The sequence below is a fragment of the Drosophila arizonae genome, chromosome 3 (genome assembly GCF_054131065.1).
Source record: "Drosophila arizonae isolate 15081-1271.41 chromosome 3, UAZ_ARI_1.0, whole genome shotgun sequence".
NCBI lineage: Eukaryota > Metazoa > Arthropoda > Insecta > Diptera > Drosophilidae > Drosophila > Drosophila arizonae.
Window position 1 is genome coordinate 32,808,707 of NC_142923.1, and position 25,168 is coordinate 32,833,874.

Sequence of the window (25,168 nt, forward strand, 5' to 3'; positions counted from 1 at the left end):
CTGTCCATCTGTCCGTATGTATGAATGCGTCGATTTTAGAAATTTGTTTATAAATGTCCGTAATTACAGCGCGGATATCGAGGTTATCATTAAAAATCGATAACTCATCCCGATTTTTTATCGATAAAAAACCTTATCGAAAACAAGTTATAAAATTATATCTACTTTACCTTTATTGCTATTGCAATTTATACAATTTCGGTTTTTGTTAAAATTTACCCCCCACCCTTAAATTCACCCCCTCACCATCACTTTTGTAATAGGCGTATTTCAAATACTAAAGACTTGTGCTTTGGCAAATATATGTATATCCATGCTATAATCATAATCTGAAAGTTTAATGAAGATTGTATGTCCACAAGAAAAGTTATTAAACAATTAAGTTCTCATAGTAAGCGCACACTGCGCCCATGCGTGTTAATGCTTGTGTGTGTATGTGTGTGAATGTTTGTGTATGTGTGTGTGTATATGTGTGTGTGTGTATGTATGCCTGTGTGTGCGTGTGTGTGTGTGTGTGTATGTGTAGGTGTGTGCGTGTGTGCGTGTTTCTTGTGTAAGCTGAAAGACGCGAAAAATTATTGAAATAGCTATTACTCCAAGAGTTCAGGGGATCTCGTAGTCGAGCAGTATCGACTAGAGCTTTCTTACTTGTTTAAACCACTGACCAGAGAACACATAGACTAGACATGTAGTACAAAGTTTTTCAACACCGAAAAATCTGTCTCCTAGGGGTTATCAATTTCGTATTTGCTCGGCTCTTCACTTTTTAGGTTTGGGTTACTAAAATATACGAAAGCACAATCATTTTGCTTCATGCGCTCGACCGAAATAATCGACTTTTAAACAAAAGATCCCTCTTCGCTGAATGTTTCCCTTGCTCTCTCTCTCTCTCTCCCTCGATGCTATGAGAACTATGTACATATGTATGTGGGGACTTCACAAGATCGACCAAATGCAAGAGCAAAGGAAACATTTAGAGCGATCTTTTGTTCAACATTTGACCATCTCAGTCGAGCGCATGAAGCGAAGCTAAAAGTGAGGAGCCGAGCGAATACGAAGTTGTCTGGGGTGTTAACGCTCGAAAAAAAAGTGTGCAAAACGCTTTACACTACGTGTCGGGTCTATGTGTTCTCTGGTTAGTGCTAGTATCAATAACTTTTTCGATAATTATCACCGGCCGCCACAATTTCGTGACGATAGCTTTGTTCAGAATTCATCGTAGTTTAAATAAATAGAAACTAGATTTTTAGTCTTGTTTTTTTTCTTATATTTTTGAAAGTAAATCTCCCGAACTTAATTAATTTAATTGTTTAAATTATCCTTATTAAATTTATTAAATTTTTTCAATTTTTCGTTTATTTGCTTAACAAGACAATTTCTTTTTCAATTTGTTCTACGTTCAGTTGACAAGTTCCTTGTTCTTGTCAGCTGCATTACTTTGTTCTTTGAGTGATTTTCTGCCTCTGTATCAGAAATTTCCGCCAGCTTACTTCTAGTCAGCTATCATGTCTGATCGTTCATGTCTTAGCGTACCAACCTCGCGTTTGATTAAACGCAGCGTCTCTGCCTCACCCGTTCCGTCCGGGAAACCGCAGACAACCATCGGGTCAGCAGCAATATAAGGTCTGTGACAGAGCGTTGAACCAAGCGGCGAGCAGTGGCGAAGTTGAAGCCATAGACGCCAAATTCGACAACTGCTAAACTGTGTATGAGCGGTGTACGACGCACCTGGGGGTGCAAATCGACGCACTTTTCGCATCGAGTACACCGCCCGCTCCTCTGTCCGCTACTTTCGCTTCGTCTGGAGGCTGTCGCCTTCCACCCTTTGATACGGAAGTGTTCCACGGCGACTACTTGCGCTGGCCAGCATTCCGCGACCTTTTTACTGCGATTTATATTCAGAATTCGCGCTTGACTCCGGTGGAAAAGTTATTCCACCTCGATTCAAATCAGCAGACGATGCAAATGCCTTAGTCGCAGAGTATCCTCTCACAAACGACGGCTTTGCATCAGCTTGGGGCTCCTTGTGTGATCGGTTTTTTTATTTTTTTTTTTTTATATTCATTTATTGACAATCTTATTATACTACAAGGTGCATGTTGAGTGGTGGCTCGGATAGCGCGCGATGCTTGCGGGACGGCCGTAAAGCATTGCTTCGCAAGCCTGGTACAGCTCGTCTTCTTATTCGCTCGACTCTGCGGAGCTCCATTATCACTGGCCGCGAAGGTGCTTGTTAGTTCCCAAGCTTCCTCCGATTCCAGAATGGCGTTGACTATGTTGTCCGCTCTGATGGAGCGGCCCACTGCCTCTTCTAGACGACGCCTCTCCTCCAGGAACCGTGCACATACGAAAAGGATGTGATTGGCATCTTCCACATGCCCTCGCCCGCACCAGGGGCACTCGTCAGTTTCCTCGTGACCAAAGCGCTTCAAATAGCTCCGAAAGCATCCATGGCCCGAGACGATCTGCGTAAGATAGAAGTTAACCTCGCCGTGTTTGCGGTTAACCCATGGTTCGAGCTCCGGGATGAGCTTGTGCGTCCCCCGCCCTTTAGCTGAGCTATTCCACTTCCTTTGCCATCGTGCGATGCTGTTCGCCCTGACAGCGTTGTGTCGCACAGGCGCGTGCGAATTCCGCTCCACGGCTTCGGAGACCAGGTACTCCAGTAGCACCATGCCGGCTATGACAAGCGCCGCGTCATCGGAGATAGTCCTGAAAGCGCAGCTGACTCTGATTGCGCTCAGCCTGTAGATCGCGCAAATGCCTCGGCTGTAGCTCGGCGTTGCCATCGCTCTTGCCCATATTGGCGCAGCATAGAGGATGACAGACCTAATGACGCTCATTAGGAGGAGACGTCGTTGCTGTTTAGGTCCCCTCGTGTTAAGCATAATTCTTGAGAGAGCTCTACAAGAATCAGCTGCCTTTTTATGCACATATTCTAAGTGCTCGCGGAAAGTTAATCTTATGTCTAACATGACGCCAAGATACTTAATCGCCCTCTTTGACGCGATGCTGACGCTGCCTATCCTTATATTGGCAGTCTCCACTTTTTTGCGACTGCTTACATGGACGACTTCCGTCTTGTGCGCCGAGCCCAGCTCCTGTCAACCAGCTTCGTATGCGATTGATACTTTCCTGATATTCCATAGGCCCCAGCACTGAGCCTTGGGGTACTCCAGCTGACACTGTATGAGTTTGGGGACCCCACTCGTGTTGTATACCAGTGTTCTTCCTCTGAAGTAGCTCTTTATTATCTCTTTTAGATATTTAGGGATATTACATTGTGACAGCGCATTCAGTATCATATCCCAACTAGCAGTGTTGAAGGCGTTCTTAACGCCCAGGGTCGCGATGATGCAGTATTGCTTCGTCCCGTGCCTCCATCTGGTGCCTTGGATGGCGGAAGTTGCCAGGCCAACAACTTTTTTCGTGTATAGCACGATAACTTGCCCCGGTATTTTGTTATGGATTAAAAACATTATCGAAAACCAGTAATAAATGTATATCTCCTACATCTTTAAAGCTAGAGTCTCCAAATTTATATATATACTTATATGCATTTTATATAATTTCGATTTGTGTCAAAAACTAGCGACTTGTGCTTTGGAAAATACATGCATATCTATGTTATATTCATAATCTGAAAGTTTCAGATTCATCCAGAAGAAAAGTTATTAAACAATTAAGTTCCCATAGTTAGCCAACACTGCAGCCAATGCGTGTTTATGCGTGCAGAAAGACAGACGGAAAGGACTAAATAAACTCAGCTCGTCGTCCTGATCAAGAATATATATACTTTGTGAGGTCTGCCACGCCTCCTTCTGCCTGTTACATACATTTAAAAACAAGTCAGAAAGCTCTAGTCGAGACTGCTCGACTACGAGATCCCCTGAACCCTTGGAGTAATAGATATTTCAATAATTTTTCGCGTCTTTCAGCTTACACAAGAAACACGCACACACACACGCACGTACTCACACACAGGCATACATACACACACACGCATACAGACACACATACACACACGCATACACACACAAACGCATACACACATACATACACACACACATACACAAACCCATACACACACATACACAAACATTTACATACATATACACACACAAGCATAAACACGCATGGGCGGCAGTGAGCGCTTACTATGAGAACTTAATTGCTTAATAACTTTTTTGTGGACGTACGAAAAGCAAAATGCTTATCACCAAATTGCAGAAAAATTAGGCAAAAGTAATGATGAAATAAAAACAAAAATTCATCATTTGCGCACTCAATTTTTGCAAGAAGTGCGTAGAGTGAAGCAAAAGAAGAGTGGCCAAGGTACATCGTCATATTGTAGCTCTTTTAAAAGGTTCTGATGCACTCCTTTTTCATCTCTTTTAGAAACCCACTCTTTCACCCAACACTTTTTTTTTATACCCTGAACCCATTTTCAATGGGAAATCAGGGTATAATGGTTTTGTTGAAATGTATGTAACAGGCAGAAGGAGGCGTGGCAGACCCCACAAAGTATATATATTCTTGATCAGGGCGACGAGCTGAGTTGATTTGGCCCTGTCCGTCTGTCTGTCCGACTGTCCGTCTGTCCGTATGTATGAACGCGTCGATTTCAGAAGATAGAGAGACTTCAAACTTTTTTTAAAATGTCCGTAATTACAGCGCGCATATCAAGTTCATCATTAAAAATCGATAGCTCATCCCGATCTTTTTTTATCGATAAACAACCTTATCGAAAACCAGTTATAAAATTATATCTCCTACACCTTTATTGCTAGAGTCTCCAAATTTTTAATGTATGCTTATATGCAATTTATACAATTTCGGTTTTTTGTTAAAATTTACCCCCCACCCTTAAATTCACCCCCTCACCCTCACTTTTGTAAAAAGCGTATTTCAAATACTAGAGACTTGTGCTTTGGCAAGAAAGCTTAGTCGAGACTGCTCGACTACGAAATCCCATGAGCCCTTGGAGCAATAGCTATTTCAATAACTTTTCGCGTCTTTAAGCTTACACAAGAAATACAAACACACGCACACACACGCACGCACACACACACACATACACAAACATTTACACACACATATATACACAGGCATAAAGACGCATGGGCGGTAGTGTGCGCTTACTATGAGAACTCAATTGTTTAATAACTTTTTTGTGGACATACGATCTTCATGAAATTTTCACATTATGATTATAACATGGATATGCATGTATTTCCCAAACACAAGTTTCTATTATTTGAAATACGCTTTTAACAAACATGAAGGTGATGGGGTGAATATAGGGGTGGGGTAAATTTTAACAAAAACCGAAATTGTATAAATTACATATAAGCATACATATAAAGTTTGGAGACTCTGCAATAAAGGTGAAGAAGATATAATTTTATAACTGGTTTTCGATAAGGTTTTTTATCCATAACAAAAAGATCGGAATGAGCTATCGATGATAAACGATAATGATAAACTCGATATCCGCGCTGTAATTACGGACATTTAAAAAAAAAATCTTCTGAAATCGACGCGCTCATACATACGGACAGGTGGACAGACGGACGGACGGACAGACGGGCGGACAGACAGATGTACAGGGCCAAAGTGACTCAGCTCGTCACCCTGATCAAGAATATATATACTTTGTGGGATCTGCCACGCCTCCTTCTGCCTGTTACATACATTTCAACAAAACAATTATACCCTGATTTCCCATTGAAAATGGGTTCAGGAAATAATAATCCTAATAATACCAATAGAGCAACTTTGATTTCTATCAGAAACTAAACGCGGAGTTTGATCATTAATACTAAAGTGTAGGTTGGTACTTTCCAAGTTGTTGTTGCCGGAATCCTATTTTTTAATCAAATGTGACACTTTCCATGTAAATAATTGTTTGTCAACAAATAATACAGAACTTTGAACTTTGCATTAAAATTGAGTACATACATACATATATTGTACAAGAAAATATTATATATAGTCACACTAGTGTTATACTTCCTCTTACAAATTATTATACTTCTCAACTAAAAAATTATTAACAGTTGTAAAGAGAGCATTTATTTACCTGCCAGCCTTGCAGCAATAAACTTCGGTCTACCGCTCTTAGCCACATAACAGCATCCCCAGGATCAAAATTGTTTAATCTATGGCACCGGTAATGTAGAAAAAGACCTAGACATTTTAACAGCTCTGAAGTCGATGCCTAAAAATTTAATCTCAATATAAAAAATGGAAAGTAAAATCTATATTTACTAATCACCTGAATAACAGTTTTACGTGGAATATAATTCTGATTGGTGTTTTTAATTTGAATTGATGATATTTGCAACTGCTGAGGCCGAGTCAAAGCTAGAGGTTGCTTTTGAATTAATTTATTATGATTTGTTATTGAGTTTGTATTATTAACGCTTCCCTGATCTTTTGCTGCCGTTAGTTTTTGCGTTTTAGTAGATGGAAAAAATGGAAGCTCCTGAATGATCTGACTTTGATTACAGTGGGTTTGTTGATGCTCTTCAATATGATTACAATGTAGCTGAATGTTTTTGTTTTTATCCGATGAAGACGAATAAGAAGTTTCCAAAAGCTGAGCCTTAAAGCATGTAGAGGGTAAGTTCGCACACTTATTCTTATTTTCTACTTTTTTTTTATTGTGAGATGTAGATAGTTTTTTCCAAGATAGAGCATTTATAAAGAGTGAATGTTTTTTCAAGTTTTTTTCAATAGAACTTTTTTCTAATATAATAGTTGAATTCTCGTTATGAGCATCCAAATCATTGTTAATTGTATCCTTTGATGAATATGCCAAGTTGTTAAAATTGTGCGAGTTCATCTGTGTGTGCATATTAAATTGTAGGCTCCCACAAGTATTTTGATGTCCAGAGCCATTCCTTGATATTTGATGTGAATGAACTTTTCTATTTTCTCTATTTTTAGCGTTATTTAACTGCTCATAGGAAAAATTATTCAGTTGAGAGTCCACTGATCCAGAATTTTCGTTCGATTTTTGATTTGGAATGTCCGTAGATTGGTTATATGGAAAATTTGGCTGTGATGAGTATACTGGATGCCTATCACGTGGATTGAAACTTAAAACGGTGCCCATTATAGCTAAAATATAAGTACTTCTCTATAAGAATTGCTAGAAAATTATCTTAGAGTTCTCGAAAATATATTAAGTTGAAAATGCTTAACATGGCGTATAAAAACAAGTAATTAATTTTTTATGACTATGAAAAAAAAGTAAATCTTACCTGAATTTTAGTTAAAATACACTCAGTTTATTGATTATCTCTTAAGTGAAAAGCAATAAAATAATTAAACTTATAAAGATTGTAATTAAAAAAGTAAAGCGAAATCGTTGATAATTTAATAATATTTTGTCTTTGCACTCAATATATAATACAAAATCGTTTTTTATATGTCTATGGAAAAACTTTTGACTGAAAATAGTCCGAAATATTTCCTAAATCGATTTATACGCGTATTACATACAATCAACCCCCTTAGTTAAAACAACTGAGCATGCTCGGAAAATTTTTATCACCCTTATTTTTGTTACAGTTACAAACCAACCAAAAAAAAATTTTTTTTTTATACAATATTATTATTATCTCATATATTATATTATGTATAGTTATATTTATCTTATGAAAATAATATAACTACAACAAATTAATAAATTGGAAGTAGCTGAGGTGATCTTTAATATAAATAGATTTCAAACAAGTAAGAAGACTCTAGTTATACTGCTCGACTAGGAGATACCCTGAACACTCTAATCTGATATTCTAATCACTCTGCACTTATTTTCGGCACATATATGTACATACACACGCACGTATTAGAGCGCGCTCTGCTAACTGCGCAGTAAGCAGCGACTGCGCTTGGGCTGCGCTGCAGTGTGGGCAATATTATACGAATTTATCTGTTGAATAATTTAATTTCTAGACGTACAATCAAAATGAAATTTTCAGAACATAATCGGAATGATCAAATGTATGTACACTCAAAAGCGAAAATTTTAGTAATTACATAGAAGTCTACATTTAAAATTTTCAAGCTCTAGCTTTAAAGGTGTAGGAGATATAATTAAATAACTAGCTTTCGATAAGGTTTTTATCGATAAAAATATCGGGAATAGTTATCGATATATAGAAAAAAACTCGATATGTGCGTGATATACACGGACCTAGGGAAAAAATTTAAGTCTCTATCTCTTATATCTTCTGAGATCGACGCGTTTATACATACGGACGGACAGTCGGACAACGGGTTCAGCTCGTCGCCCTGATCAAGAATATAAATATATACTTTGTGGGGTCTGCCACGCCTCCTTCTGCCTGTTACCTAATTTTAACAAAACAATTATACCCATCTGCTTGCCCAAAGGACGATCCCGAGGGAACGACCGTGTAATCGACAAACGTGTAGACATATGTTCTGTAGATGCACCATCAGGAACCATAACTAGTGCAACCGGTGATTCTGTTCTATTTTGCTTTGACTCAGGAGCTGAGTGCTCCCATAATTTTAGTGGTAAACGAATTCATAATATTGGTAAATTAAACGGCGTAAGTAATGATTCAATATGTAGCACTCAAAAATATTATGTAATATAAATATTAACCAATATTATTTAGAGATTTTATTTCATGTTATTATGGATAAGTTGAAGTTGAAATATGATGTATTAATTGGACGTGAAATTTTTAGCCAAGGTTTTGGCGTAACTATGGACGCTGACGAATTCAAGATTTACGAAACCAAAAGAGTAGATTCGCTTATAATAACCAATTATGAAGAAGTTATTGCATTGAATAGTAAATTCTATGATTCAGATAAGGTAGCCTTGAGAAATATTTTAAAATGTTATTCTGATCGGTTTATTGATGGAATACCAAACACTAGGGTCACCACAGGGCAGTTGGAAATCAGACTAATAGATCAGCAAAAGACAGTACAGCGACTTAGTGAGGACGAAAAAAGCAGAGTGCGTTGTAAAATTGAAGAATAGCTTAAAGCTAAGATTATTCGTGCAAGTTGTCCACCCTTTGCTAGCCCCATGATGTTTGTCATCGATTTTGATCGATTTTGTGTGGACTATCACGTGTTAATCGAAAATACAGTTGCTAATAATTACCCGTTGCCTTCTTAGATATGGCAAGCGGGCTTTACCAAATTCCATTCGTAACTTCTGAAGGTCAATACGAGTTCTTGACAATGCCATTTGGCTTGAAAAATGCATCATCTGTGTTTCAGCGGGCAATAATTAAGGCATTAGGGACTTTAGCCTATAATTATGCAATTGTGTATATTGATGATGTTCTCCTAAAAGCTGAAAGCAAGGAAGATGCGTTAGTTAGACTACTTCTTTTAATGTCACCAAATGTTCATTTCTCACAACTAGAATAAAGTTGAGGCGTTGCCGGGAGATAGATATTTATTAAGATCCTTAAAATGCAATCGAATGTAAAAATATTCTCAGAAATATTTAAGGGCAATACTAAATAACCAAATTGATGAGTTAAGTAAAGAAAGAGACAGTTCAATTGAAGTTGAGTCTGATAGTCAACATAGAGGTAGAAGACCGCACCATAACAGAAGGACTTGTTATGGCGGGGATCGTGTGTGTAAAAAGAACTACACAAATGAGAAGTTGAAGACCGCTCTATAAAAGAAGGACTTGTTATGGCGGGGGTCGTGTGTGTAAAAAGAACTACACAAATGAACAAGTAAGAAAGCTATAGTCGAGACTGCTCGACTACGAGATTTCCTGAACCCTTGGAGCAATAGCTATTTCTTTCAGCTTACACAAGTAACACACACACACGCACGCACACACAGGCATAAATACACACACACGCATACACACACAGACGCGTCAGTTCGAGTTACGTTTTCGTGGAGTACGGTCGACGTCATCGTGATCCATCGTGGACAATAGCTTGATCTGTGTTTTTCCCTGTGAAAGTGAAAAGAACTGTAGACAACGTGGTTGCTGTGGGCGCGACGCACCCAGCGACGGCAAAAACTATCAAAGACTTACTTCTCGGCGGTCTCGCGGAGTACCCCAGTGGTACAATCCGGTGGTGCAAGAGAGGGGGCAATAGCGTCACTGTTTTTGGCGTCAGGGCTTTCCTTTTTCCCTTTATTTTTTTTAAGCGCGAAAAGATTTGTCACATTAGGCGTCACATTTGTGCAAATAATAAAAAGTCAGGTGCATTCACTCTAACAGCTGTTAGTAGTGCTGGAAATTACAGCGGACAATCAGCTGCTCACTAACTTTGGTGAGTTGCTAAGTCTCAGAAAAGACAGCAACCTAGCTGCTGGTGTGAGGTAGCAGGTATTAAAAGTAGTGCATACTTTCGGGCTCTCGCTGTAGTTAAGTTGAGTTTAAGTTACTGCGGTCTCTAAACTCAAATTATATTAGTAGGCAGTGCCCACTACAGGCTTCACGATTTGGTAGTCGGAGCAATATGGAGGCAATGATGGAGGAGGAGCTTCAAGCTTTCGCGCGCCGTTCCTCGTTGCAGAAATCGCCGCAGCAACAACAAAGGGCGTTGCCGCAGCCGTCGACTTCTAATCAGTCTCCAGTGGCTGAGTGCCAGGCACCTAAGTCTTTAAAAGATGCGTTAGCTCAAATGGGAGTTACGCTAGAGGGTTTGTCTGCCCTATTTGGGGGGCAGCGGCATATAAATGCCAGCTGGCTAGGCTGGTCAGTCTCCACAAGACGGCCGAAGCGTTCTGCAACCGACCGGTCAAAGACTGCGAGGGGCAGACCACGCTGTTCAAGGAAGTAGCTGAGAAGGCCAAAACAGTGAGTGTTAGTGCTACAGCAGGTAGTAATACGCCCAAGCGGTCAAGGGAAGTTGCCACTGAGCAGAGAAAAACTCCCTCGAAAAAGCCGAGGCACAATAAAAGCGCAGCAAATCCAATAGAGCTGCAGCCGATAAAACCAACCAGGTAGGTCGACAGACGAGTTTTGAACAGCTGGACGGTTGTTAAGGGACGCAGGCCGCTGCAAAAACTTTCCAGAAGTGACGCCATCGCGGTTTCAGCTATGCGGACATGCTTCGCGTAGTCAAGAGCGACCCAAATTTAAAGCATCTGAGCGGCGACGTCCAAGGTATTAGAAAGACAGCTAAAGGGACCTTTTGTTGCAACTGAATAGGAACCCGGAGCATAGCGCTGAGGCTCTGCACGAAGCTGTAGGCAAAGCCTTGGGTGACCGACCGGTAGTTAAGAGACTTCCCGAATCGGCTCAAATTGAGATTCGCGACCTAGATGAGTTAACGACCAAAGAGGAGATCTTGGAGGCAATTAGGGTGGAGTTGAAGGATAGCTCACTCCCCATTGAGACTATTAAATCGCTTCAGCCAGCTTTTGGTGGGCAGCAAAGAGCTACGGTTGCTCTTCCAATTGGGAAAGCTAAAACTCTGCTCGAGCTGTCCAAAATTAGAATAGGATGGGTAGTATGCCGTATCCGAGCCGTGGAACAGCCTAAACGCTGTTTCAAGTGCCTCGATTACGGTCATATGGCAGCAAACTGTCGCAGCGACTGTGACCTAAAAGGCGCCTGTTTCAGGTGTGGAGAGATGGGTCACAGTGCAAAAGCATGCACCAAGCCACCAAAATGTAGCCTCTGCATCCGGAAAGATGAAAAGCAGACGGACCATTCAGCAGGTAGCTTCAAGTGCCCATCTTACCGTGAAGCTGCTCGTAAAATGAAATGTTTAGGTTTTTGCAGCTTAACTTAAATCATTGTATTGCTGCCCAAGATCTTCTAGAGCAGACCATTAGGGAAAAATGTATAGACGTAGCTTTTCTCAGTGAGCCCCACCACTGTATAACCAGCTGCCCTAGGACATAGTCAACAGATGTTAATGGCAAAGCTGCGTTGTGGGTATGCGGCAGCTCAGCGAACGTACTTTCGAATGTTAATTCAATGGGTTCGTACGCGGTCGATATGGTTACTTATGGCTTTACAGTTGCTATCTGGCCCCCAGCATGCAGCTCAGTGAATTAAATACATATATAATTTATACAATTTTGATATATATTTATATCCATATATTGGATACCGGCTTCAAACTAACAGCAGATCAGCGCGATCTTCCTATGCATGTGCACACACTCATCGTCTATTCTGTGCGTACAGACAGAAGCGCGCCTTTTCTCACATTCTTAGAATTTCGATTGATTTCTGGACTTTCTAGCCGTTACTGTAGTTTTGTCTGATGACGCTCTCTTATTAAGCTATTTTATTTTAGCAACTAGCTGGTCAAGCAAAGCAGTGGTGCGGGTGCTAAAGGCGACGCAAGTAATGTTAGAGTAGGGGAGGTTCGAACCTCTACTAAGTTATTTATTTATTTATTTTTCATACATCAGTATCACTTCAACCTCTCAGGAGATAAGACGTGCTGCATTAAAACCCCGCTTCGCAAACGCATTAGCAAAAACTTATCAGCAAACGCGCGACAAACGAATATCAAACCGAAAAGTAAAAATCAAAACAAAAAAACCAAAAACAAACCCACGCTACAACAGTTACACCGGGCTTAGCCCAACAACAACAACCATGCACGAACCGCCGGACATAAGCAAATATAAATACACACATCTAAGCGAACCCAAATACGTTGTCTTAAAACGAAATGATAATGAATCGTTTGAAAAAGTGTCACCGTTCGTAATAAAAAAAACTATAGACTATGCCTGTGGAGGAGAAGTAGAAACATGCAAAAAAACAAGAGACGGCTCCCTACTTATTAAAACAAAAAACAATTTGCAAGCTACAAAACTACTCAGACTTACCAAAATGACAAACATCGACATTACGGCAACAGAACACAAAACACTAAATTTTTCCAAAGGTGTAATATACTGCAACGATCTACGGAACATAAGTGAAAGCATAATACAAGAAGAACTAAAAACACAAAAAGTAACCGAAGTTCGCAAAATTTTAAAAAGACAACCAAACAACACAAACCAAGAAGACAACATACTCATAGAAACCGGACTCATCACGATCACTTTCGCAACACATAAACTGCCTGAGACAATTAAAATTGGCTATGAATCTGTCCGCGTGCGACCCTACATCCCCCTCCCACTGCGATGCAAAAACTGTCTCCGCTTCGGACACCCTGCAACCACCTGCAAAAGTGCTGAGACCTGCAAAAAGTGCTCAGAAAACAAGCACACCACCGAAGGAGAACTATGTAATAATCCACAAAGATGCCTGAATTGCAAAAACAACGCAGAAGTCGACCATCAACACAGTACACTCGATCGCAAATGCCCTACTTTTCTAAAACAACAGGAGTTGACAGCAATAAAAATAACGGAAAAAGTGGATCATAAAACTGCAGTTGATATATATCACAAAAGGCACAACCAACAAATTACCTACGCCAAAACACTGTCACATTCAGCACCACACACAACAACAACACACACACCAACCACCACACTACCCAAGACCCGATACACGCACACACCAACCAACACGATGCAACAGCTAGGAAACTCTCCACCTAGCGCAGCGACAACACAATCAACCACAGCCCGCTCAACAGAAACAACACCCAAACCACATCAAAAAGCACATCAACAACAACAACAACACCATCAACATCAAACCATAACAGAAGACATGGAAACTGAAGCCAACCTCCCCAACGTGGAAAACAAATCTTACACAACACAATCCACTGAAGACCTCAAACTTAGAATATTTACTAAAGATAAGTCTAGCACTCTAACTACTAACTTTAAGCCCTCCAAAACAAAAACAAAAACTAAACCCCCAAACAAAAACCAATACACAACCAACAGTGACAGCGAATCCATATAAAAAAAAAAAAAAAAAAAAACCAATACCCAATAGCATAAACTAATACCTTAAACTATAGCAATGTTAAAAATAATACAATGGAACATAAAAGGATACACAAACAACTATAACGAACTCTTAACTATTATAAAACAATGCTCACCACAAATCATATGTCTCCAAGAGACACACTATTACAACAAAAACGCCCCCATCCCCATCCCAATAAACTTCCAAATTTACACAAATACAGCCTCCAATCGTTTTGGTGGCGTATCGATATTAGTCCACAAGTCCATACAACACAAACAATTAAGCCAACCTACACAATTAGAAACCCTTGCAATAGAAATCTTGTCAAAAACAAAAATCAACATTTTTTCAGCATATATCCCACCCAGCAAAGCCTTCACACCTAAAAACCTAAGCGACCATTTTGAGACAAATAACAGCAACACCAACCAAATTATCCTAGGCGACTTTAACTGTAGACACCATAGCTGGGGCTCACCTCAGGACAACAAGAGAGGCAGAATTTTAGCAAAATTTGTCCATAACGCTAACCTCACCATACTTAACGACGGCTCCCCAACCCACTTCTCCACTCATAATACATTCACGCACCTAGACCTCTCTCTATGCTCCCCCCAAATCACACCATTCACTACCTGGAAAATTTTCGACGACCTACACGGAAGCGATCACTTTCCAATCCTAATCTCATTGTTCCCTCAAACACAAACCACAAACTTTTCCCGCCCCTTTTTCAAAATAAAAGAAGCCGACTGGCCACTCTTCGCGAAACTAACAGAAAATATAAATGAAATCATACCCACATCTACTAACATTAATAAAGAGGCCGCAACCATAAACAAGATAATACTGCAAGCTGCCCATCACAGCATACCCCAAACAACTCCACACCACTACAGTAAGAACACCCCCTGGTGGAATAAGACCCTGACCCAACTAAGGAAAAATAAATTTAAAACGTGGCAAAATTTTAAGCGGAATAATAGCAATGACAATCTTATAAAATATAAGAAAGCTAATGCAATGTTTCGAAGAGAACTTAAAATGACAAAAACAAAAGCTATGACAACCTTCACGTCGACAATCCAACCCAATACCCCCTCTGAAAAAATTTGGGCTAACATCCGACGCCTCTGCGGACTTAACCCAACCAAAATTATACACTGTATAACAGACACAACTAACAACTTACTCACAACAGACACAACCCATATAGCCCATCTCTTTGCTAAACACTGGTCTGACCAATCCAAAGACGAAAATTTCCACCAAATCTTTACTACGAACAAATACTCAAATAAACCAATTAACTACATACCCAACTCGAGAGCACAAACAATAGAATCTGAAATTACAATGATTGAATTACTATCCTCATTACAGACCCTCAAAGGAACAACTCCCGGCCTAAATAGAATATCCTATCCCATAATAAAAAACACCTCCTACGCCCTAAAGATCAGAATAAAAAACCTTTTCAATAATATTTTCAACAACCACATCCCTCAAACCTTTAAAACCAGCCTAGTCATCCCTATCCTTAAACCCAATTCAAATAAAACAATAATCAATAACTATAGACCAATCTCCCTCAACTGCTGCCTATCAAAAACACTTGAAAAAATAATAGCCAAACGCCTATGGTGGCTTGTCACCCAAAACAGACTGATACACCCAAACCAGACAGGTTTTAAGCACGGCAAGTCAGTTGCAGACGGTCTGCTCCTCGCAGACCACCTGATAACTAAGTCGCTGCAAGCCAAGAAGCACACCTCCGTCATTGCCCTTGACTTTTCAAGAGCATTCGACAGAGTTGGGGTGCATACGGTTTTGGACCAACTCATCAGGTGGAAAGTCGGCCCAAAAATAATAAACTACATAAAAAACTTCATGAACAATAGGAAAATAAAAATAAAAATTAAAAACATAATAACCCGCCCCTATCCACTCTTCAACGGCATCCCCCAGGGATCCCCAATATCCGTCATCCTTTTCCTAATTGCCTACAACAACCTCTCCAACATCATCGGCTTACATAGGGAGCTGCAATTCTGCGCCTATGCCGATGATTTTTTCCTATTTATACCCCTCAATAAAGAAAAAAACCTATCCCATAACCTTGACAGCCTCTTTGCCCAAATCCACGAATGGTGCTCATATTCAGGAGCATCACTCGCACTAAACAAATCAAAACACCTCCACATTTGCCGAAGGCATAATTGCATTTGCACCATATCGTCCAACAACACCCCCATTCCCTCCGTTTCCAGCCTAAAAATCTTAGGCCTAACACTAAATAATAAATATAGATGGGACTCCCATATAAAAGCAATACAACCGGCGCTAACAAAAAAACTAAATATAATAAAATTCCTTGCCAATCCCAAACAAAATTGCAGCACCCATACCCTCATAAACATTACAAAAGCTACGCTTCTATCAAAAATAGAATATGGGATTTTCATATACGGCCATGCCCCCAAATCAACCCTCAATAGACTTAAAACCTTATTTAACGCCGCAATCCGCATATCCCTTGGAGCACTACGCTCGACCCCTATCCCCAACTTGCTTTTCGAAGCAAATATACCCACAATAGAACAAAAAAGAGACCTCATCACAGCCAAATCCTATAAAACACTCCTAAATAGCTCAGACTCCCCACTCCATAAATACATAAAACGGAACTGCAACCATAGAAACAGCAAACTAACATCAACAGTGCAAAAAATAATAAATTCATGCAAAGAACACAATATCCCCTACCTTCCACCTCCAAACAAAACAATCACCCCCTCATGGTTATTTCCCGCTCCCCTCATCAACACCACACTACACCAATTCAGCAAACCCCACACACCTCCCAGCTCATATAGACAACAATTCGCCAATCTCAAACACATATACAAAGATCATACATTCATTTACACCGACGGCTCACTGCAAAATGACACAGCCACTTTTGCCATTACTACAGAAAATGAAGTCCTAAAAAGATGTATCCTACCCCATTACTCATCCATCCTATCCGCCGAAACCATAGCTATTCTCCATGCCATAGAACTGATCCAAAAAAAAAGAACAGGAAAATACATCATCTGCTCCGACTCCCTCTCGTCCCTAAAATCCATCTCCAATACCAACAACAACAACTTATATCCCGCAACCATAAGAACACTCCTTACAAAATCTGCCCCCAAAATAAAACTGTTCTGGGTACCCAGCCACTGTGGCATCGATGGGAATGAGCTTGCCGATATCACAGCCAAATCCACAGCCAAAATGCCCCTCCACTACACCCCAAACTTCAATTCCAAAGATATACACAAATTCCTTGCCAACGAATCATCCAAAAAACTCCATCAAAATATAGAAGTCTGCAACAGTTGGTATCAGCAACTCAACAACCTAACACACACAACCTATTACTTAAAAAACATAAAACAAGAAATTATTACACGCAGCGACCAAGTAAAAATACTAAGACTCCGACTAGGACACACAAGATTTACAAAACAACAATACATCAACCCTGACAACATAATCCCATGCCCCAACTGCAACACCACAACAGACCTCACCATCCAACATATTTTCTTTAACTGTCCCGCAACTTCCCACCTGAAAACCCAAATCTTCCACAACAGCTGCCCCATATCCTTACTCTCAAACCCAACCCCTGAAAACATATGCTCAATAATCAAGTTTCTAAAAATAACAGATTTATACCACCTCATTTAGTTCCCAACCAACAAAACAATGTAAATATGTATATAAATGTAAATGCATAGGATAAGTTAGAGCCGAAGGCCATAGTAGCCAGTGCTGTTAAAATTAAGTTAGATCTTAATTTTTAATTATATCTAACTTTATAAAATAAAATAAATAAATAAAAATTTTTCATACATATTTCGTTTTTATACCCTGAACCCATTTTCAATGGGAAATCAGGGTATAATGGTTTTGTTGAAATGTATGTAACAGGCAGAAGGAGGCGTGGCAGACCCCACAAAGTATATATATTCTTGATCAGGGTGACGAGCTGAGTTCATTTAGCCCTGTCCGTCTGTCCGTCCGTCCGTCTGTCCGTCTGTCCGTATGCTTAAAAGCGTCGATCTCAGAAGATATAAGAGCTAGAGACTTGAATTTTCCTAGGTCCGTGTATAGTACGCGCATATCGAGTTTTGTTTTAATTATCGATAACTTGCCCCGTTATTTTGTTATCGATTAAAAACCTTATCGAAAACCAGTAATAAATTTATATCTCATACATCTTTAAAGCTAGAGTCCAAATTTGTTATGTATACTTATATGAATTTTATACAATTTCGGTTTTTGTCAAAATTTACCCCCCACCGCTAATTCACCCCCTCACCAACACATTTGAAAAAGGCGTATTTCAAATACTAGAGACTTGTGCTTTGGCAAATACATACATATCCATGATATAATTACAATCTGAAAGTTTCATGAAGAAACTACATCCACAAGAAAAGTTATTGAACAATTAATTTCCCTTAGTAAGCCAATGCGTATTTATGCGTGCGTGTGTATCTCTGTGTGTGTGCGTGTGTGTGTGTGTGTGTATGTATGATGTGTGTATATATGCCTGTGTGTATGCTTTTGTGTTTGTATGCGTTTTTGTGTGTGTGTTACTTGTGTAAGCAGAAAGACGCGAAAAATTATTGAAAAAGCTATTGCTCAAAGGGTTCAGGGGATCTCGTAGTCGGGCACTTTCGACTAGAGCTTTCTTACTTGTTTTAGCAGACTTTGATCTCACTTTTTTACGTTTTATCAAGATTGCTAATATAACAGCAGCAACTCTCGATTGTTGTGCCGACATAATATAAACACGTCGTTATTCCTTGAATTTTTCAATTCAACTGAACTACCAAATGAGTGTCACTTGCAAGCAGTGCAAACAAAAACAAAACAAGTAAGAAAGCTATAGTCGAGACTGCTCGACTACGATATCCCCTGAACCCTTGGAGTAATACTAGGAGATACCCTGAACCCTCTAATCTGATATTCTAATCAGACTGCAATTCTTTTCAACACACATACATACACACGCACGTATTAGAACGCGCTCTGCTAACTGCGCAGTAAGCAGCGACTGCGCTTGGGCTGCGCTGTAGTGTGGGTAACATTATAAGAATTTATTTGTTGAATAATTTACTTTCTAGACGTACAATCTTAATGAAACTTTCCGAGCGTAATCACATGGTGAAAATGTATGTACATTCCAAAGCACACGTCTCTAGTACTTGAAATACGCCTTTTACGTTAATGGCAAAGCTGCGTTGTGGGTATGCGACAACTCAACGAACGTACTGTCGAATGTTAAATCATTCAATGGGTTCGTACGTGGCTGATGTGGTAGCTTATGGCTTTACAGTTGCTATCTGGCCCCCAGCATGCAGCTCAGTGAATTCACGACGGTGCTCGACGAGCTTGCCGAGGATGCTAGGGGTCGGAAGGCCATTATAGCTGGAGATTTTAACTCCTGGGCGTTAGAATGGGGTAGCCTCACAACAAATGCCAGAGGTCGTATCCTACTGAAGATCTTCGCGACACTAGATGTTGCACTGTTCAACACTGGCCACGACACACACACACGACAACAAGAGCCTACGTATTGGTGGAATGCACAAATAGGTGACATTCGTCACAAATGCATCCAGGCGAGAAGAAGCTACCAACGGGCTCGCGGCGGTCTACGTTTTTTGAGAAACAATTAGCTTACCAGGCAGCTAGAAGACAGCTGAAGAGGGTCATTCGGGCAAGCAAAAGAGAATGCTTTTTAGAGCTGTGCGACTCAGCCGAATATGACCCTTGGGGCAGGGCATATAAGATAGTAGTTAAAAGACTATACGCAGGTCGACAGGTGCAGCCTACGGATCGTCTGGAGCTTAAATCGATTGTGGAAACGCTCTTTCCAGAAAGTGTAAGCTTCATTCACCCCCCGGGACCAAGTCTGCTGATCAGGGCTCAATGAGCACTGAAATTATTATAGTCACAGAGGAAGAAATCATAGTAACTCTCCGGCGTCTTATAACCAACACTGCTCCAGGGCCGGACGGGATCCCAAATCGTGCGCTAAAGCTAGCCCTCGCCTTGCACTCTAGTACGTCAACGAATGTCTAATTCCAGAGACGTTCCCGGCAAAATGGAAAGCCCAGAACCTGGTGTTGCTACCCAAGGCTGGCAAACCACCAGATGAGCCATCTTCATACAGACCGATCTGTCTCTTAGACACCATGGGAAAGGTATTTGAGAAATTGATCTGCTCTAGACTGGAGACTGCGATTACTAGCGCCGGAGGCCTGTCACCAAATCAATTTGGATTCCGGAAGGCCCGGTCAACAAAGTTGTTGGTCTGGCTACTTCCGCCATCCATGGCACAAGATGGAAGCATCGGACGAAGCAATACTGCATTATTGCGACCCTGGACGTAAAGACTGCCTTCAACACAGCTAGTTGGGATATGATACTGAATGCGCTGTCACAATATAATATCCCTAAATATCTTAAAGAAACAATAAAGAGCTACTTCAGAGGAAGAACACTGGTATACAATACGAGTGAGGGTCCCCAAACTCATAGCCATACAGCTGGAGTCCCCCAAGGCTCAGTGCTGGGGCCTCTCCTATAGAATATCATGTACGACGGCGTACTGCGCTTGGAACTACCAGCAGGTGCGCACACCATTAGCTTTGCTGATGATGTAGCTGTCGTAGCCATAGGAAAGGAGCTCAAAGATACAGAGGATATGTGCAGCGAAAGTATCAATCGCATAAGAAGCTGGTTGACTGGAGCTGGGCTCGAGCTAGGGGCACACAAAACTGAAGTTGTCCTAGTCAGCAGTCGCAAAAGAGTGGAAACTGCCAATATAAAGATCGGCAGCGTCACCATTGCGTCAAAGAGGGCAATAAAGTATCTTGGTGTCATGATAGACATAAGATTAACTTTCCGCGAGCAATTAGAGTATGTGCATAAAAAGGCAGCTGATTCTTGTAGAGCTCTCTCAAGAATTATGCTTAACACGCGGGGACCTAAACAGCAACGACGTCTCCTCCTAATGAGCGTCATTAGGTCTGTCATCCTCTATGCTGCGCCAATATGGGCAAGAGCGATGGCAACGCCGAACTACAGCCGGGGCATTTGCGCGATCTACAGACTGAGCGCAATCAGAGTCAGCTGCGCTTTCAGGACTATCTCCGATGACGCGGCGCTCGTCATAGATGGTATGGTACCTCTGGAGTACTTAATCACCGAAGCCGTGGAGCGAAATTCGACCGCGCCTGCGCGACACAACGCTATCAGGGCGAACAGCATTGCACGATGGCAAAGAAAGTGGAATAGCCCAGATAAAGGGCGGTGGACGCACAAGCTCATCCCGGAGCTTGAACCATGGGTCAACCGCAAACACGGCGAGGTAAACTTCTACCTTACGTAGATCCTCTCTGGACATGGATGCTTTTGGAGCTACTTGAAGCGCTTTGGCCGCGAGGAATCTGACGAGTGCCCCTGGTGTGAGCGAGGGCATGTGGAAGATGCCAACCACATTCTTTTCGAATGTGGACGGTTCCTGGAGGAGAGGCGTCGTCTGGAAAAGGCAGTGGGCCGCTCCATCAGAGCGGACAACATTGTCAACGCCATGCTGGAATCGGAAGAAGCTTGGGAACTAACAAGCACCTTCGCGGTCACAGTGATGATGGAGCTCCGCAGATTCAAGAGAATGAGAAGACGAGCTGTCCCAGGCTAAGGTAGCGCACAGTGCTTGCGAAGCAATGCTTTACGGCCGTCCCGCAAGGATTGCGCACGAATATAAGAAAAACAAGTAAGAAAGCTCTAGTCGAGACTGCTCGACTACGAGATCCCCTGAACCCTTGGAGCAATAGATATTTCAATAATTTTTCGCGTCTTTCAGCTTACACAAGAAACACGCACACACACGCACGTACGCACACACAGGCATACATACACACGCACGCATACAGACACAAACGCATACACACACTCACATACACACACACATACACATACACAAACACATACACACACATACACAAACACATACACACATAAGCACCCACGCATAAACTCGCATGGGCTGCAGTGTGCGCTTGCTATGAGAACTTAATTGTTTAATAACTTTTTTTATGGACGTACGATCTTCATGAAACTTTCAGATTATGATTATAACATGAATATGCATGTAATGCATGTCTCTAGTATTTGAAATACGCTTTTTACAAAAGTGATGGTAAGGTGGTGAATTTAGAGCTGGGGGTACATTTTAAATAAAACCGAAATTGTATAAATTGCATATAGGCATACATTAAAAATTTGGAGACTCTAGCAATAAAGGTGTAGAAGATATAATTTTATAACTGGTTTTCGATAAGGTTTTTTATCGATAAAAAAAGATCGGGATGAGTTATCGATTTTTAATGATAAACTTGATATGCGCGCTGTAATTACGGACATTTTTAAAAAAATTTGAAGTCTCTAGCTCTTATATCTTCTGAAATCGACGCGTTCATACATACGGACAGACGGACGGACGGACAGACGGACAGACAGACGGACAGGGCCAAATCAACTCAGCTCGTCGCCCTGATCAAGAATATATATACTTTGTGGGGTCTGCCACGCCTCCTTCTGCCTGTTACATACATTTCAACAAAACCATTATACCCTGATTTCCCATTGTATAACAAGTAAGAAAGCTCAAGTCGAGACTACTCGACTACGAGATCCCCTGAACCCTTGGAGTAATAGCTATTTCAATAATTTTTCGCGTCTTTCAGCTTACACAAGAAACACGCACACACACACATACACACACACACGCACGCACACACAGGCATACATACACACACATACATACACAAAAATTACACAAAAATTACATACATATACACGCACAAGCATAAACACGCATGGGCGGCAGTGAGCGTGAGATTATGATTATAACATGGATATGCATGTAATTGCTAAAGCACAAGTCTCTAGTATTTGAAATACGCTTTTTACAAAAATGATGGTGAGGGGGTGAATTTAAGTGTGGGGGGTAAATTTTAACAAAAACCGAAATTGTATAAGTTGCATATAAGCATACATTAAAAATTTGGAGACTCTAGCAATAAAGGTGTAGAAGATATAATTTTATTACTGGTTTTCGATAAAAGTTTTTATCGATAAAAAAGATCGGGATGAGTTATCGATTTTTAATGATAAACTTGATATGCGCGCTGTAATTACGGATGTAAGTCTCTAGCTCTTATATCTTCTGAGATCGACGTGTTCAAACATACGGACAGACGAACGGACGGACAGACGGACAGGGCCAAATCAATTCAGCTCGTCGCCCTGATCAAGAATATATATACTTTGTGGGATTTGCCACGCCTCCTTCTGCCTGTTACATACATTTAAAGAAACCATTATACCCTGATTTCCCATTGAAAATGGGTTCAGGGTATAAAAAGAAACAGGAAGGTATTAAAAGAAGTTGCAAGAAAAGTTAATACAAAGAATAAGAAATAATAACAAGTAAGAACGTTGCAATCGGGCGATACCGATAGCAGAAGACTCATTCACAGCCCAAACGCTGTCAACCAGAGTATATAGTGCAATTTTCAAGTCTATGGCGCAGCAAAAAACACGTCCGTCCGTCTGTCCGTATGTATGAACGCGTCGATTTCAGAAGATATAAAAGCTAGAGACTTCAAAATTTTTTTTTAAATGTCCGTAATTACAGCGCGCATATCAAGTTTATCATTAAAAATCGATAACTCATCCCGATCTTTTTTATCGATAAAAAACCTTATCGAAAACCAGTTATAAAATTATATCTTCTACACCTTTATTGCTAGAGTCTCCAAATTTTTAATGTATGCCTATATGCAATTTATACAATTTCGGTTTTATTTAAAATGTACCCCCAGCTCTAAATTCACCACCTTACCATCACTTTTGTAAAAAGCGTATTTCAAATACTAGAGACATGCATTACATGCATATTCATGTTATAATCATAATCTGAAAGTTTCATGAAGATCGTACATCCATAAAAAAAGTTATTAAACAATTAAGTTCTCATAGTAAGCGCACACTGCAGCCCATGCGTGTTTATGCGTGGGTGCTTGTGTGTGTATGTGTTTGTGTATATGTGTGTATGTGTTTGTGCATGTGTATGTATGTTTTTTTTATACCCTGAACCCATTTTCAATGGGAAATCAGGGTATAATGGTTTTGTTGAAATGTATGTAACAGGCAGAAGGAGGCGTGGCAGACCCCACAAAGTATATATATTCTTGATCAGTGCGACGAGCTGAGTTGATTTGGCCCTGTCCGTCTGTCTGTCCGTCTGTCCGTCTGTGCGTCCGTCCGTCTGTCCATCTGTCCGTCTGTCTGTATGTATGAACGCGTCGATTTCAGAAGATATAAGAGCTAGAGACTTCAAATTTTTTTTAAAAATGTCCGTAATTACAGCGCGCATATCAAGTTTATCATTAAAAATCGATAACTCATCCCGATCTTTTTTTATCGATAAAAAACCATACCGAAACCCAGTTATAAAACTATATCTTCTACACCTTTATTGCTAGAGTCTCCAAATTTTTAATGTATGCTTATATGCAATTTATACAATTTCGGTTTTTGTTAAAATTTACCCCCACCCTTAAATTCACCCCCTCACCCTCACTTTTGTAAAAAGCGTATTTCAAATACTAGAGACTTGTGCTTTGGCAATTACATGCATATCCATGTTATAATCATAATCTGAAAGTTTCATGAAGATCGTACGTCCACAACAAAAGTTATTAAACAATTAAGTTCTCATAGTAAGCGCACACTGCAGCCCATGCGTGTTTATGCTTGTGTGTGTATATGTATGTAATTGTTTGTGTATGTGGGTGTGTGTATGTGTGTGTATGTATGCCTGTGTGTGCGTGCGTGTGTGTGTGTGTGTGTGTGTGTGTGCGTGTTTCTTGTGTAAGCTGAAAGACTCGGAAAATTATTGAAATAGCTATTACTCCAAGGGTTCAGGGGATCTCGTAGTCGAGTAGTCTCGACTAGAGCTTTCTTACTTGTTTTATATTCATTTATTGACCAAATTATATAACAAATCGCAAGTTGCGTGGTGGCTAGGATAGCGCGCGGTGCTTGCGGGACGGCCGTAAAGCATTGCTTCGCAAGCACTATGCGCTACCTTAGCCTGGGACAGCTCGTCTTCTCAGTCGCTCGACTCTGCGGAGCTCCATCATC

General features: G+C 40.6%; 1 protein-coding gene and 1 long non-coding RNA gene across 4 annotated transcripts in view; one reads left to right on the plus strand and one right to left on the minus strand.

The window, feature by feature from the left end:
• The window catches only part of Cdk5alpha (Cdk5 activator-like protein), a 34,195-nt gene extending 27,075 nt beyond the window's left edge, over positions 1-7,120 (minus strand). For all 3 annotated transcript variants that reach the window (XM_089465324.1, XM_089465325.1, XM_089465326.1), the window contains exons 1-2: positions 6,278-7,120; positions 6,083-6,220 (exon numbers count right to left, since the gene is read on the minus strand). In XM_089465324.1, coding sequence (XP_089321450.1) covers positions 6,083-6,220; positions 6,278-7,120 — 981 coding nt within the window. The remainder of the gene's footprint in view (positions 1-6,082; positions 6,221-6,277) is intronic.
• Positions 6,231-7,226, plus strand: LOC149270114 (uncharacterized). Its single transcript, XR_016269379.1, has 3 exons — positions 6,231-6,372; positions 6,452-6,624; positions 6,952-7,226. It is a non-coding gene; the product is annotated as an uncharacterized LOC149270114 (long non-coding RNA).
• The last annotated feature ends 17,942 nt before the right edge of the window (positions 7,227-25,168 follow it).